This window comes from Lepus europaeus, chromosome 20 (assembly GCF_033115175.1).
Source record: "Lepus europaeus isolate LE1 chromosome 20, mLepTim1.pri, whole genome shotgun sequence".
Taxonomy (NCBI): domain Eukaryota; kingdom Metazoa; phylum Chordata; class Mammalia; order Lagomorpha; family Leporidae; genus Lepus; species Lepus europaeus.
The window spans coordinates 69,228,636-69,242,402 of NC_084846.1; the positions used below are offsets into that span (position 1 = coordinate 69,228,636).

Sequence of the window (13,767 nt, forward strand, 5' to 3'; positions counted from 1 at the left end):
ACTACAAAACCTTACAGAAAGAAATAGAGGAGGATACCAAAAAATGGAGAAATCTTCCATGCTCATGGATTGGAAGAATCAATATCATCAAAATGTCTATTCTCCCAAAAGCAATGTATACATTCAATGCAATACCAATCAAGATACCGAAGACCTTCTTCTCAGATCTGGAAAAAATGATGCTGAAATTCATATGGAGACACAGAAGACCTCGAATAGCCAAAGCAATCTTGTACAACAAATACAAAGCCGGAGGCATCACAATACCAGATTTCAGGACATACTACAGGGCAGTTGTTATCAAAACAGCATGATACTGGTACAGAAACAGATGGATAGACCAATGGAACAGAATAGAAACACCAGAAATCAATCCAAACATCTACAGCCAACTTATATTTGATCAAAGATCCAAAACTAATCCCTGGAATAAGGACAGCCTATTCAATAAATGGTGCTGGGAAAATTGGATTTCTACATGCAGAAGCTTGAAGCAAGATCCATACCTTTCACCTTACACAAAAATTCACTCAACATGTGCTGGGTCTTAGTCCACCCGTACAAGGATGGACTGGGTCCGAGGAAAGGTAAGTGCGCCACTCGCCCGTTCCCCAGCCTCCCGAACCCGGAGACAATCAGACGCAGCGGGGAACCAAGTCTAGCAAGGACTCATTTACTTCGTGCGAAACAGAACCTTTTATAGTACAAAACTGCAGAGTCATTGGGGCAGGGCTAAGGACCAACCAATCACTTAAACAGTCATTTTCCGGGGGGATTTCTATAGGACTAGCCATATGTCTATACACTTGTTACTAGTTTTGTTACCTCCCCTGATGTTGCACAGCCAATTAGTTTTAGTGGTAAACAACTTTGGATTCCACCCACCTTACTTCCTTTGGGCACCATCATGTAACTAATTTCCCCACAAACATGGATTAAAGACTTAAATCTACGACCCGAAACTATCAAATTATTAGAGAGCATTGGAGAAACCCTGCAAGATATAGGTACAGGCAAAGACTTCTTGGAAAAGACCCCAGGAGCACAGGCAGTCAAAACCAAAATTAACATTTGGGATTGCATCAAATTGAGAAGTTTCTGTACTTCAAAAGAAACAGTCAGGAAAGTGAAGAGGCAACCAACAGAATGGGAAAAAATACTTGCAAACTATACTACAGATAAAGGGTTGATAACCAGAATCTACAAAGAAATCAAGAAAATCCACAACAGAACAAACAACCCACTTATGAGATGGGCCAAGGACCTCAATAGACATTTTTCGAAAGAGGAAATCCAAATGGCCAACAGACACATGAAAAAATGTTCAAGATCACTAGCAATCAGAGAAATGCAAATCAAAACCACAACGAGGTTTCACCTCACCCCGGTGAGAATGGCTCACATTCAGAAATCTACCAACAATAGATGCTGGAGAGGATGTGGGGAAAAAGGGACACTAACCCACTGTTGGTGGGAATGCAAACTGATTAAGCCACTATGGAAGTCAGTCTGGAGATTCCTCAGAAACCTGAACATAACCCTACCATACAACCCAGCCATCCCACTCCTTGGAATTTACCCAAAGGAACTTAATTTGGCTAATAAAAAAGCCATCTGCACATTAATGTTTATTGCAGCTCAATTCACAATAGCTAAGACCTGGAACCAACCCAAATGCCCATCAACAGTAGACTGGATAAAGAAACTATAGGACATGTACTCCATAGAATACTATACAGCAGTAAGAAACAATGAAACCCATTTGCAACAAGATGGAGCAATCTGGAAAACATCATGCTGAGTGAATTAAGCCAGTCCCAAAGAGACAAATATCATTTGTTTTCCCTGATCGGTGACAACTGAGCACCAAAGGGGAAACCTGTTGAAGTGAAATGGACACTATAAGAAACAATGACCTGATCAGCTCTTGTCCTGACTCTAGATGTACAATGTAATACTTTATCCTTTTTAGTATTTGTTGTTGTTGTTGTTGTTGTTCTAGTACTAGTGGTTGAACTCTGTAATTAACACACAATTATTCTTAGGTGTTTAAATTTTAACTGAAAAGTGATCCCTGTTAAATTTAAGAGTGGAAAAAGAGAGGGAGGAGATGTACAATTTGGGACATGCACAATCAGACTTGCCCCAAATGATGGATTTAGAAATGTGCCAGGGGATTCCAATACAATCCCATCAAGGTGGCATGTACCAATGCCATCTCACTAGTCCAAGTGATCAATTTCAGTTCACAATCAATGGCTCTGATAGGTCTAAGAATCAAAGGGATCACACAAACAAGTGTCTGCTAATACAACTGATAGAATCAAAAAGGGAGAGAAAGATCCAACATGGGAAGTGGGATACACAGCAGACTCAGAGAATGGCAGACGTCCTAAACAACACTCTGGCCTCAGAATCAGCCCTTAAGTCATTCGGATCTGGCTGAAGAGCCCATGAGAGTATTGTAGGCATGGAAAGCCAAGATACCTTGGAAAAGAAAAAAAAAAGACCTAAATGAAAGATCTCTGTGAGTGAGATCCCAGTGGAAAGAACGGGGCCATCAAAGAAGGAGGTACCTTTCTCTGAAGGGAAGAGAGAACTTCCACTTTGACTATGACCCTATCGGAATAAGATCAAAGTCAGCGAACTCTAAAGGCTTCCATAGCCCTGGCAACTCATGACTAGAGCCTAGGGAGATTACTGACGCCATGAACAGGAGTGTCAAATTGTTAAGTCAGCAACAGAAGTCACTGTGTACTTACATCCCATGTGGGATCTGTCCTTCATGTGTTGTCTAATGTGCAGTGATGCTATAACTAGTACTGAAACAGTATTTTTAAACTTTGTGTTTCTGCGTGGGTACAAACTGATGAGATCTTTACTAATTATATACTGAATCGATCTTCTGTATATAAAGATAATTGGAAATGAAAAAAAAACCCTGGTGTTAAATTGGAAATGGCATAGAAAATTAATTAATTTAAAAAATATATTATGTAGGATCTGTCTTTAATGTGCTGTACACTCTTATTTAATGCTATAACTAGTACTCCAACAGTATTTTTTTTTCACTTTGTGTTGCTATATGGGGGCAAACTGTTGAAATCGTTACCTAATATATACTAAACTGATCTTCTGTATATAAAGAGAATTGAAAATGAATCATGATGTGATTGGAAGGGGAGAGGGAGCGGGAAAGGGGAGGGTTGTGGGTGGGAGGGAAGTTTTGGGAGGGGGAAGCCATTGTAACCCATAAGCTGTACTTTGGAAATTTATATTCATTAAATAAAATTTTAATAAAAAAAAACAAATCTTTGGAACTTTCCAGGGTCCCTAATGAAACGGGACAGATCTGGCTGCAGCCACACTATTACCAGATCCTGCACAGACTGCAGACAGGTGTTGCCATGGGGTTATGATGATGACACTGTCCCCACCATGACCTTTCAGCAGCCAGCTTTGAGCAGGCCATGTATACAGTCACGATTTGTCAAGACCCCTACCCAATGACTTTTCCCACTTCCTCCTCTGCACCTGCCATGTTCTGTGGCTTTCTTGCACCCAGCTGCACCCCATGTAGCCTAACCCTAAATCCCAAACTCTTTGATGTGGGCTTCACCATGATCTGCCCTTTCTCCAACAGGTCTGTAATTACATTAGTGATAACAACAAATGTTTTGTTTCTCAGGTGAATCCAGTGTTTTTATGTCAGTGATTGTGTGCACATGAGGAGGGCCTGCTGTCCATCTAATAACACTCTCCCTCCAGCCGAACTGCCGATTGCCTTGGGAGCCCTCAGCCCTGGGATACCCCCTCACCATGCGCATGGGTGGTGAGGGTATTTGCCCTTTACTTTCCACGCACAAATTTGTTCTTAATTCCCTCATTCCCTTTTAAAGCTCTTACCCTTGCCTCTTCCCTGTTTGCTTTTCTCCATAGCCTTTTTCACTAAAAATACTTTTTTTTAGGTCTGTACATGAAGTGGTCCAGAAGCAGTAAGCACACACAGGACTCCGGTCTTCGGTTCTAAACATTTCCTCCTAAATGGGTCCAGCAGTCCTGGGAAGTCCGATTCCGGGGAGGTCATGTAGTGCAGCCCCTCTAAGGTTATCATCCCCGCGTGGTCACACTTAGCCCAGGGCAGTAGTGGGAACCCACCCCGCCTGAGACCAGAGGCAGGCAACCCAGCCCCTTCTCCCTCGTGTCACCTTTGCTCACAGTAACATGCACTCAGCTCCAGAGAAACTTAATTCTTACCCCTTTCACCAACAGGGATTCCCCAGAGACGTCTTCATCTCTATTTGCTCAACCACAGTACCAATCACATCTCAGTCCACGTTTGTTAGATGGAAGTGCAAGAAGACATTACCTTCAAGGATGAGAAATCCTTAAATCTTTGGTTCTAAATACATCAACAAGAGAACCAACCAAGACTGCGAAGCTAACCCCACTGTGACCTAAGGTAGACAAACACCTCAGTGCCGCCCTCCTGCCGCTAGAAGCTAACCCCACTGTGACCTTTCTGGTGCACCTATGCTCCGGCAATGGGCACGGTCCATCCAGCCCTGAAAACTGAGGCCGCCTCCCTGTCTCCCATGGTACCTAAGGACTTCCCAAAAATAAAGGTTGGAAATAAGGCATAAAACGGGGGTGGGGGGGCAGCCGTGGCTCCTCCTCCGAGGCACTCCCCCCCACCGACTGCGATGAATGGGAGGGACCGGCTTCCTCCCTTCCCCGGGAGGCTCCGGGCAGGGCTGCGGCTGCTCCGAATTCTTTTCTTTGACATTTTTTCCTGAACGCCCGAGGAGCGGCTGCTCCCGCCGGGGCGGCGAGGGCGGTGGGAGCGCAGTGCGGAGCATCTTCGGGGCGGCGCGGCCCCGTCTCTGCCCCCGTCGCCGCCCAAGCAAGGGGCAGCCGGGCGCGAGCGGGCTCCGAGCTGCCGCGCCCAGATGTGCCGGGGACGGGCACCGCTGCGAGGCCCCGCGCGCCCGCCCAGCAGGCAGCCTCGCTCTTCCTGAGGAGCCGCGGCCCCGAGGCGCGGGCGCGGCAGGGGCGTTGCGGAGGCGCCGGGCCCGCAGGAGGTTTGTCCCCGCGCGAGCGCCGTCCGCGGCCGGCGCCGGAAGCGCGCGGCGATGGGCGAGACCATATCGAAGAGGCTGAAGCAGCAGCTGGGAGGGGAGGCGGAGATGGAGGAGCGGGCGTTCCCCAACCCCTTCCCGGACTACGAGCCCGCCGCCTCCGCGGCGCTCGCGTCCGCCGGGACCGAAGGCACGGGCTGCGCTCGGCCCCCGCCCACCACGGACGAGCTCGGCCTCCCCTTCCACCAGGACGGGAAGGTGAGTCGGGCCTCGGCGGTGGTGGGGGGCGGAGGAGGCGCCGCGATGGCAGCGTCTGCGCGTGCCGCCCGCGCGCCCTGGCGTGACGCTGGTCTCGCGCGCCGGCTGACGTCCTCAGCGCGCGTCCCGGCCGCGGCGTGGGCGCGTACGGAGGGGCTTCTGGCCTGGCCCGGCGCGGCCGGGTACGCGGACCCGCGGGCGCGCTCGCACCCCGGCGCCCCGAGCCGCACCCCGGTTGCTGTCTGTGTGCCCGGGCCTGGGAGGCGGGTGCAGCCGGGCGGGACCCCGAGCCTCTGCGTTCTCGGATGAGAACCGGGAGCCGCTGACAGGAGTGGGACCCTGACTGGGGCCGAGTTGCTCCGCTCTGGCTGCCTGTGAGAAATGTCCTTCCTAGGTGAGGGTTAAAGGACGGCCTTGAAGCAGCACAGTGCCTAGTAACAGTGGCCTGAACGCGCTGCATGACGGCAGCCCTCTCCTTACTGTTTACATCTCCTGTACTTTGGTCACACGGGGAGCCAGGCTTTTTCGTGGAGTTAAGAGATTTAGAGCGTCTTGTGCTGTTTTCAAATGCTTTTAGCTCAAAGTAATGTGTATCCAAAGTGGCTTATTTGAGGTGGCTGCTTCTGCCGCCCCTTTGGGGCACGGGAGTGTCATCACCGTTGTCTTCAAGTTGATCCAACCTGCACCGGCCACGTCGTGTCTTCTGGCCCCTGAGGCGTTTGCCAGGCTCCCTCACCACCCTCTCACGTGTTTGTATTTCAAGAGACAAATTGACCGAAACTAAGAAGTTAGTTTTGAAATATCCCTTGGTCTGAAAATGTAATTTAAGGCAAGCAATGGTTCTAGATATTCGCATGGTTAAAAGCTGGGCACAATTTTTGCTTCACAAGGATATTAGTGATTGTATTTGATAATGTTTGCAACTTGCCTGCAACTCGGTGATCTCGGTAGACCGTCAATAAATGTCTCTCTAGTCATACCGCTATAAACTTAACCACTTTAGTCATACGGTTCAAAATTCATGTGTCAGTTTTGGTTTTCCTCCAGATTTCTACTATTTCCACATGCATATATCTGTTACATTTGTGATTTAGTGTTCGGGTTTTTTATGACAAAAATGTTGCTAGCAAATATTACACACGCACACACACACACATTCTCCTGGTTGTTGGCTGGAGTGTTGAGTTTTTCACCACACTGGCCTCTCCGTGGAGGCTGCCACATGACATACTAGCTGGTTTCCCCAGAGAAAGATCTAGCAGACTGAGTATTCACAGGCACCAAGGTGGAAGCTGCAGTGGTTTCTTAACCTCAGAGGTGTCATCCCTTCTCCCATATTCTGTTCATCAGAGCAGGACAGAGTCCAGCCCACACTGATGGGAGAGGATCACACAGAAGCATCAGTTTGCCAAGACTTAGAACCCTGCAGCTAGGGCTTGATCTTGCCTAGGGGTGCAAGCGCCTGTTTACTGGCTGGCTGGACTGCCCTGTGATGATGCTGCTGGAAATGTGCTCTCCGGAGCCATGCAGTATGTGTTAAGGGAGAATACATCAAGAATATCATGAAGGCACAAGAAAGGTTAATTCTGCCCATTGACGCAGGTGATGATTATGTGGTCCTTGAAGGACTAGGTAGGATTAGCCAGGCTTAGATGGAGAAACACATGGGCAGGAAATTGGAAATAGAGCACTGCATTATGAGACAGTCTGAAAGTGAAATATCACCAGATAAGATAGCATCAAAAAGATAGATTGGAGCAGATTCTGATGGACTCAGTTTAAAGATTTTAAAACTTTTTACACGGGGGACCGATGCTGTGGCGCAGCAGGTAAAGCCTCTGCCTGCAGTGCTGGCATCACATGTTGGTCCTGGTTCTAGTCCTGGCTGCTCCACTTCTGACCCAGCTCTCTGCTATGGCTTGGGAAAGCAGTGAAAGATGGCCCAAGTCCTTGGCCCCCCACCCCCTGCGCCTGTGGGAGACCCTGAAGAAGCTCCTGGCTCCTGGCTTCAGACTGGCGCAGCCCTGGTTGTTGAGGCCATCTAGGGAATGAACCAGTGCATGGAAGACCTCTCTGTAACTCTGCCTTTCAAATAAATAACGATTTTTTTAAAAAACCTTTTTACACAAAGAAGTCAGGAAAACTTTTATTTGGGGTCTAATTGGCATAATCTTGAGCTACTATAAATGCTTTAATTTTTTAAGGTTTATTTATTTATCTGAAAGGCAAGGTGGTGCAGAGAGAGAGAATCTTCCATCCGCTCATTCACATTCCAGATGGCCTCAACAGCTGAGGCTAGGCCAGGTCTCCCACGTGGTAGTAGGGGCCAAGTGCTTGGGCCATCTTCCACTGCCTTCCCAAGTGCATTCGCGGGGAGCTGAGTTGGAAGTGAAGCAGCTAGGACCTGAACCCTGGGGAATTGAGACTGGCACTCAGATACTGGAGCTCAGTTGATGATAGCTATTGATTATTACATATACTATTCTATTATAGTATAACATGTGATAATGAAAATTTCTCCAAGGTTTTTATATTTTCTGTGGAATACAGAAGAAGTATTACTTTTCACATTCTTAGGGAAATGCTTTTTCTTGTCTCTCTTTCCTTCTGAGGACAATATAATTGGGGGTGCAATGTACATATGGGCATATCCTCAGACTGTGAGTGCCTCCTGATTTGTAAATCCCATTCCATGACCTTCCTCACCCTCCTCATCACCCCTTGTAGACATGCAGGTTAGGAATTCTGTCCATGATTGCACCAGCCCCTGCTGTTCATACAAGGGCCTCATTAGAATTTCATGTTGTTGCATTGTGACATGAGGCTTTAGGTTCACATGTCTGTGCTTGAAACCCCAGACATTTAATTCATGATTGCCAAAGGTTCACTAAAATTCATTTTTGTTTATCTTCCCCCACTTCACTCTTTGACAACACGATTGTTTTCATATGCTTGAGTTATTACTTTTGGGGGGGTTATTTATTTTTTAAGATTTTATTTATTTGAGAGGTAGAGTTAAAGACAGTGAGAGAGACAGAGAGAAAGGTCTTCTGTCTGATGGTTCACTCTTCAAATGGCCGCAATGGCCGGAGCTGGGCCAGTCTAAAGCCAGGAGATTCTTCTGGGTCTTCCAGGTGGGTGCAGGAGCCTAAGGACTTGGGCCATCTTCCACTGCTTCCCCAGGCCATAGCAGGGAGCTGGATTGGAAGAGGAGCAGCTGGGACTAGAACCGGCGCCCATATGGGATGCTGGCACTGCAGGTGGAGAATTAACCTACTGTGCCACGGCGCCAGCCCCTTGAGTTATTACTTTTAAATATCCCCTCTGGTTGATGCTTAGCTGAGATCGTAGTAGATACTGTTTTTTTTTTTTTTAAAAAAAAAGGTCATAGATATTTTTTTAAAGCCGTGGTTTCACCATAGCATCCTCAGACTGATTGCCTTTACTTTCCAAGTTGTATAATTTTGAATGTCTAGGAATTCTTATGTAGCCAAAGATTTCAGTGTTCGAATTGCTTCTGAAACATTGGAGACCTGTTGGACATGGGCTGCCCAAAGTGTGTGTCCACTATCTGTGTAACTAGGTATCTTCTATCCTTTGACATGCACTGGTTGGGCTGATTTGCATGTGGGAAAGGGGGTGCTCTCTTGATCTCTGTTAGTGAATATCCTGAACTATATTTCCTTGAGTCATTGCAGATAGGGTCCATCTGTAAAACCACAACTGCATTGTGCATAGGTCTTTTCTGGAGCGAAAAGTTGGTCAATCAACCTAGCACAGTCATGGGGTGTCTTGACAGAGGGTGATGAGTGAAGAGGTAGTGCTATGGTTTGAACAGGATTTGACTCCTGAACTCATGCAGATGTTTGATCCCCAGAATCATAGGTTGGTGGTGCTAGGAAGGTGGACACTTAATTCAGTTATGGTTTTGGGAGGTGGACCTAATGGCAGGTCCTTATTAGGTCACTGGGGATGAGTCCTTGGAAGCCATTGTCTCTGCTTCTTGGCTCAGTGTGATCGTTCCTCTACTCTTGCCCTCATCAGATGTCAGGCGATGGGGCCGCCTCACTTTGGACTGTGAACCTCCAAAACCCTAAGCTGAGTACTGGTGCCAAGTATTTAGTTGCAATGATAAAAAAAAATACAAGATAAGGATAAAGGTAGACTTCATGTGTTGCATGTCTGTTGACAGAGTCATGCTGTGTCTGATCAGTTTGGGAGACTTTCCATGGAATGAGGAACACAAATAGAGGAGAAGCCCTTGCTGATTTATTTATTTATTTATTTGAAGGGCAGAGTGACAAAGGGAGAGACAGAGAGAGAGAATTCTTCCATCTGTTGATTCCCTCTCTAAACGGCCACAATGGCCAGGATGGAGTCAGGAGCTAGGAGCTTCATCTGGGTTTCCCCTGTGGGTTGCAAGAGCCCCAGCACTTGGATCATCTTCTGCTACTTTCTCAGACCATTAGCAGGGAGCTGGATCAGAAGTGGAGCAGCTGGGATTTGAACCGGCAACTAAGTGGAATGCTGGTGTCATCAGGGGGAGGCTTAATCTGCATTACAATGGCAGCCACTGATGAGGCTTTTATGACTTGTAGCTGGTTGTCCTTCTAGGGACTGTGAGATGGTAGTCAGGTTGTCTTCCTAGAGAGACATGTAAGGGTTGAGCTATCAGGTAAAACTACAGTGCAGTATCCAACCAGTCTTAGACATCCTTAACAGTGTCTTTTTCCAGAAGGCTCAGTAAAGCCCAAAATACCTTTGATCCAATCTGAGTTTATTAACAGCACTTCTGAAATTAAGGGTTCTGGGTAGTTTTCTAAGATTTGTCAGAATTGTTTATCCTTGGAGATCTTGTGCCCCTTTAAAGCCAACTGAGAAAAAAGTCAGTGCTGTTGTCTTTGGAAGCCTGAGTGCTTGGAGAACATCCCAGATCATCTGTACCCTGATTAAGTGTGGATCCCCTTGGGAAGTTCGACTCTGCTGAACCAGAGTTTTAGTATTTGGAACAGGTAAGTGGGGCTTTCAGTATGACTGGAGTCATTATAGTCCAGATCTATGGCCATCATTCTATGAAGGCAAACGAATATTGGCTATTAGCAACCCTCGGGGTACTAAACAGGCATCGTACAGGTTGGTAACTGTGAATGCTTTACTTCCAGCAAGAGTAGCTGATAAAAGAGTACAGGAGTTGGGTACTAGTGGATGCCTAGGAATTATATTCAAGATTTATTCTGGCCGGCGCCGTGGCTCAATAGGCTAATCCTCTGCCTTGTGGCGCCAGCACACCGGGTTCTAGTCCCGGTTGGGGCGCCGGATTCTGTCCCGGTTGCCCCTCTTCCAGGCCAACTCTCTGCTGTGGCCCGGGAGTGCAGTGGAGGATGGCCCAAGTCCTTGGGCCCTGCACCCCATGGGAGACCAGGATAAGTATCTGGCTCCTGGCTTCGGATCAGCGTGGTGTGCTGGCCACAGCACGCCGCCCGCGGCGGCCATTGGAGGGTGAACCAACGGCAAAGGAAGACTTTTCTCTCTGTCTCTCTCTCTCTCACTATCCACTCTGCCTGTCCAAAAAAAAAAGAAAGAAAGAAAAAAGATTTATTTTATTTATTTCTAAGTGAAAATTAGAGGGAGAGTCAGAGAATCTTCCATTCACTGATTCACTTCCCAAATGGCTGCAAAAGCTGGGGCTGGGCCAGGCCAGAGCCAGGAGCCTCCTCCAGGTCTCCCATGTTGGTGCAGGGGCCCAAGTACTTGGGCCACCCTTTGCCACTTTCCCAGGTGCACTAGCAGGGAGCTGGATGAGAAGTGGAGCAGCGGTACCTGAACTGGTACCCATATGGGATGCCGGTGCTGCAGGTGGCAGCTTAACCCACTGTGCCACAGCACAGGCCCCCATAATCGCTCTTAAGTCTTGTACAAAATACCAACTCCTCCTCCTGACTGGGAGGGTTCGAGTGTTCTAAGGACCTTTATTGTATATTTTATTATTGGTCTGGCCCCTTCGATAACTCCTGGTTTTGGCAGTGTAGATGCATCTACTTCAGCTTTTTTTTTTTTTTTTAAAGATTTATTTATTTACTTGAAAAGCAGAGTTACAGAGAGGCAGAGGCAGAGAGAGAAAGAGAAAGGTCTTCCATCTGCCCCAGATGGCCGCAATGGCCAGAGCTGCACTGATACGAAGCCAGGAGCCAGGAGCTTCCTCCAGGTCTGCCACATGAGTGCAGGGACCAGGACTTGGGCCATCTTCCACTGCTTTCTCAGGCCATAGCAGAGAGCTGGATCAGAAGTGGAGCAGCTGATCCTGAACTGGCACCCATATAGGATGCTGGCACTGCAGGTAGCGGTCTCACCTACTTTGCCAAAGAGCTGGCTCCCTACTTCCACTTTAATAGGAGTGGGTGAAAATCTTTCCAGTCTCTGGGATGAGTGAGGGAGGGCGGGTGTTGAGACCTTGAATGGTTGGTCAGAGTTTGAGTGGGGCATGACCACCATTCAGTAAATCCAGATTGGAGCAATTTCGTCAGGTTTGAATCTGTCGTTTTTATTTCAGTTTTTTAAGATTTATTTATTTATCTGAAAGCCGCAGAGAGAGAGAGAGAGAGCAGAGCAAGCGAGAGAGCGAGAGCTCTCCCATCTGCTGGTTCACTCCCCAAATGGCCACAATGACCAGGGCTGGGCCAGGTTGGAGCCAGGAGCTCCTTCCAGGTCTCCCTCATGGGTGGCAGGGGCTCAGGGACTTGGACCATCTTCTGCTGCCTTCCCAGGCATGTCAGCAGGGAGCTGGATTGGAGGTGGAACAGCTGGTACTCAAACCGGCACCCACATGGGATGCTGGCACTGCAGGCGGCAGTTAAAACTCTTGCACGACAGCACTGGCCCCCTCAATGTGTTCTTTTTCCTTCTCATTCAGTCCCATTTCTAGGAATATGTCACATATCTCCCTTTTGAGAGAAGAGAATGTGGATGTTGTAGGTTTCAAAGAAAAAAATATTTACCAAGAAGATGTATGGTGGTCAGAGGAGCAAGCGGAAAAGAACCGGAACTGTTTACAATTCTCCATTGGGATTTAGCAGGTCAGGATTTGCGTGGTCAGGGTTGGTTAGAAAGTCTCCTCTGTGCAAGCCCCTTACTCTAAGAAAGGGGCAGTTTAACATTCAGGATCAAGAACACAGAGTTGTGGTGCCAGTGTCTGAAAGGGTGTGATTCTGTTTAACTAAACTTCTGTCTCCCCTGAGGTATTGATTAAGGTACATGGAGAAGCTCTGTTGAGCCCCTCAGAGAAGCCCTGCTCCTTTCTAGTTTTCCTGTTACCTGATCTTTCTGCAGTCCTTTTTAAAGTGCCCAGGCTTCGGGGCCCGCTTCGTGGTGCAGTAGGTTAATCCTCCACCTGTGGCACTGGCATCCCATATGAGCACCAGTTCTAATCCCAGCTGCTTCTTTCCCAATCCAGCTCCCTGCTATAGCCTGGGAAGGCAGTGGAAGATGGCCCAAGTGCTTGGGTCCCTGCACCCACATGGGAGCCCAGGAAGAAGTTCCTGGCTCCTGGCTTCGGATAGATGCAGCTCCCTCTGTTGTGGCCATTTGGGGAGTGGACCAACGGAAGGAAGACCTTTCTCTCTGTCTCTTCCTCTCACTGTCTATAACTCTACCTCTCAAATAAATAAATAAAATCTTTTTAAAAAAATTGTTTTTAAAAAAAGAATGCCCAGGCTTTTTACAGTAAAAGGAAATTCCTCCCAAACTTCCGGCTCCTCTGGCTGAGGGCCTCGTTTGGCCATGGAAGCTGTCCGTTCATGATTTTGGAACCTCGTTTTTGTCCGTTTTCTGGAGAGTACTCAGAATTTGATCCTTGAAATTGATGACGTCCTGGGTTTTGAGTGTTTGCCCAAATGGCTGGGCCATAATCTAATCCACTTAGGAAGTTAGGGTTTAGGATAGCATCATTTTGATAACTGGCTTCAGCCATGCCAGAATATCATTTGGAAGATTTTTCAAAGCATTCATCAGTCGTAACTCAGGGTTGGATTGGTCTGGTTTTCTTCTCTCTTGAATCTTATTCCACTCAGCCACCTTTTGAAATGTTTGAGCTTTGGCCTCATAAAGGTCTTTTGCCACATTGACAGGTATCATATTGATCTGCTTTGCTCCCTTTGCCAAAATACTCTTTTTTTTTTTTCTTTTTTTTTTTTTTTTTTTTTTTTTTTTAATCCATGTTCAGTTTTTCCTTCAGAGACTAACACGACTGGCTAATAAACGTTGAAGAACCTGTGCTCTTAAGTTTGACTGTTTAAGTCTCATTCCTTAGGAAGGCCTGTAGAGTCCTCAGTTGGATCAGGAAAACCCTTAACCCTTGATCTTAACATAGATCAAGGCTGGTTCCCTTCTCCCTGTTCTCCCCGTAGCTGGCTTTTCATTGAAAGGAGCAGGCAAT

The 13,767-nt window shown here is 47.3% G+C and overlaps 1 protein-coding gene across 2 annotated transcripts in view; it reads left to right on the forward strand.

The window, feature by feature from the left end:
* The first annotated feature begins 5,093 nt into the window (after positions 1-5,093).
* The window catches only part of LANCL2 (LanC like glutathione S-transferase 2), a 34,663-nt gene continuing 25,989 nt past the window's right edge, over positions 5,094-13,767 (forward strand). For both annotated transcript variants that reach the window (XM_062178398.1, XM_062178399.1), the window contains exon 1: positions 5,094-5,336. In XM_062178398.1, coding sequence (XP_062034382.1) covers positions 5,133-5,336 — 204 coding nt within the window. In that variant the 5' untranslated portion in view covers positions 5,094-5,132. The remainder of the gene's footprint in view (positions 5,337-13,767) is intronic.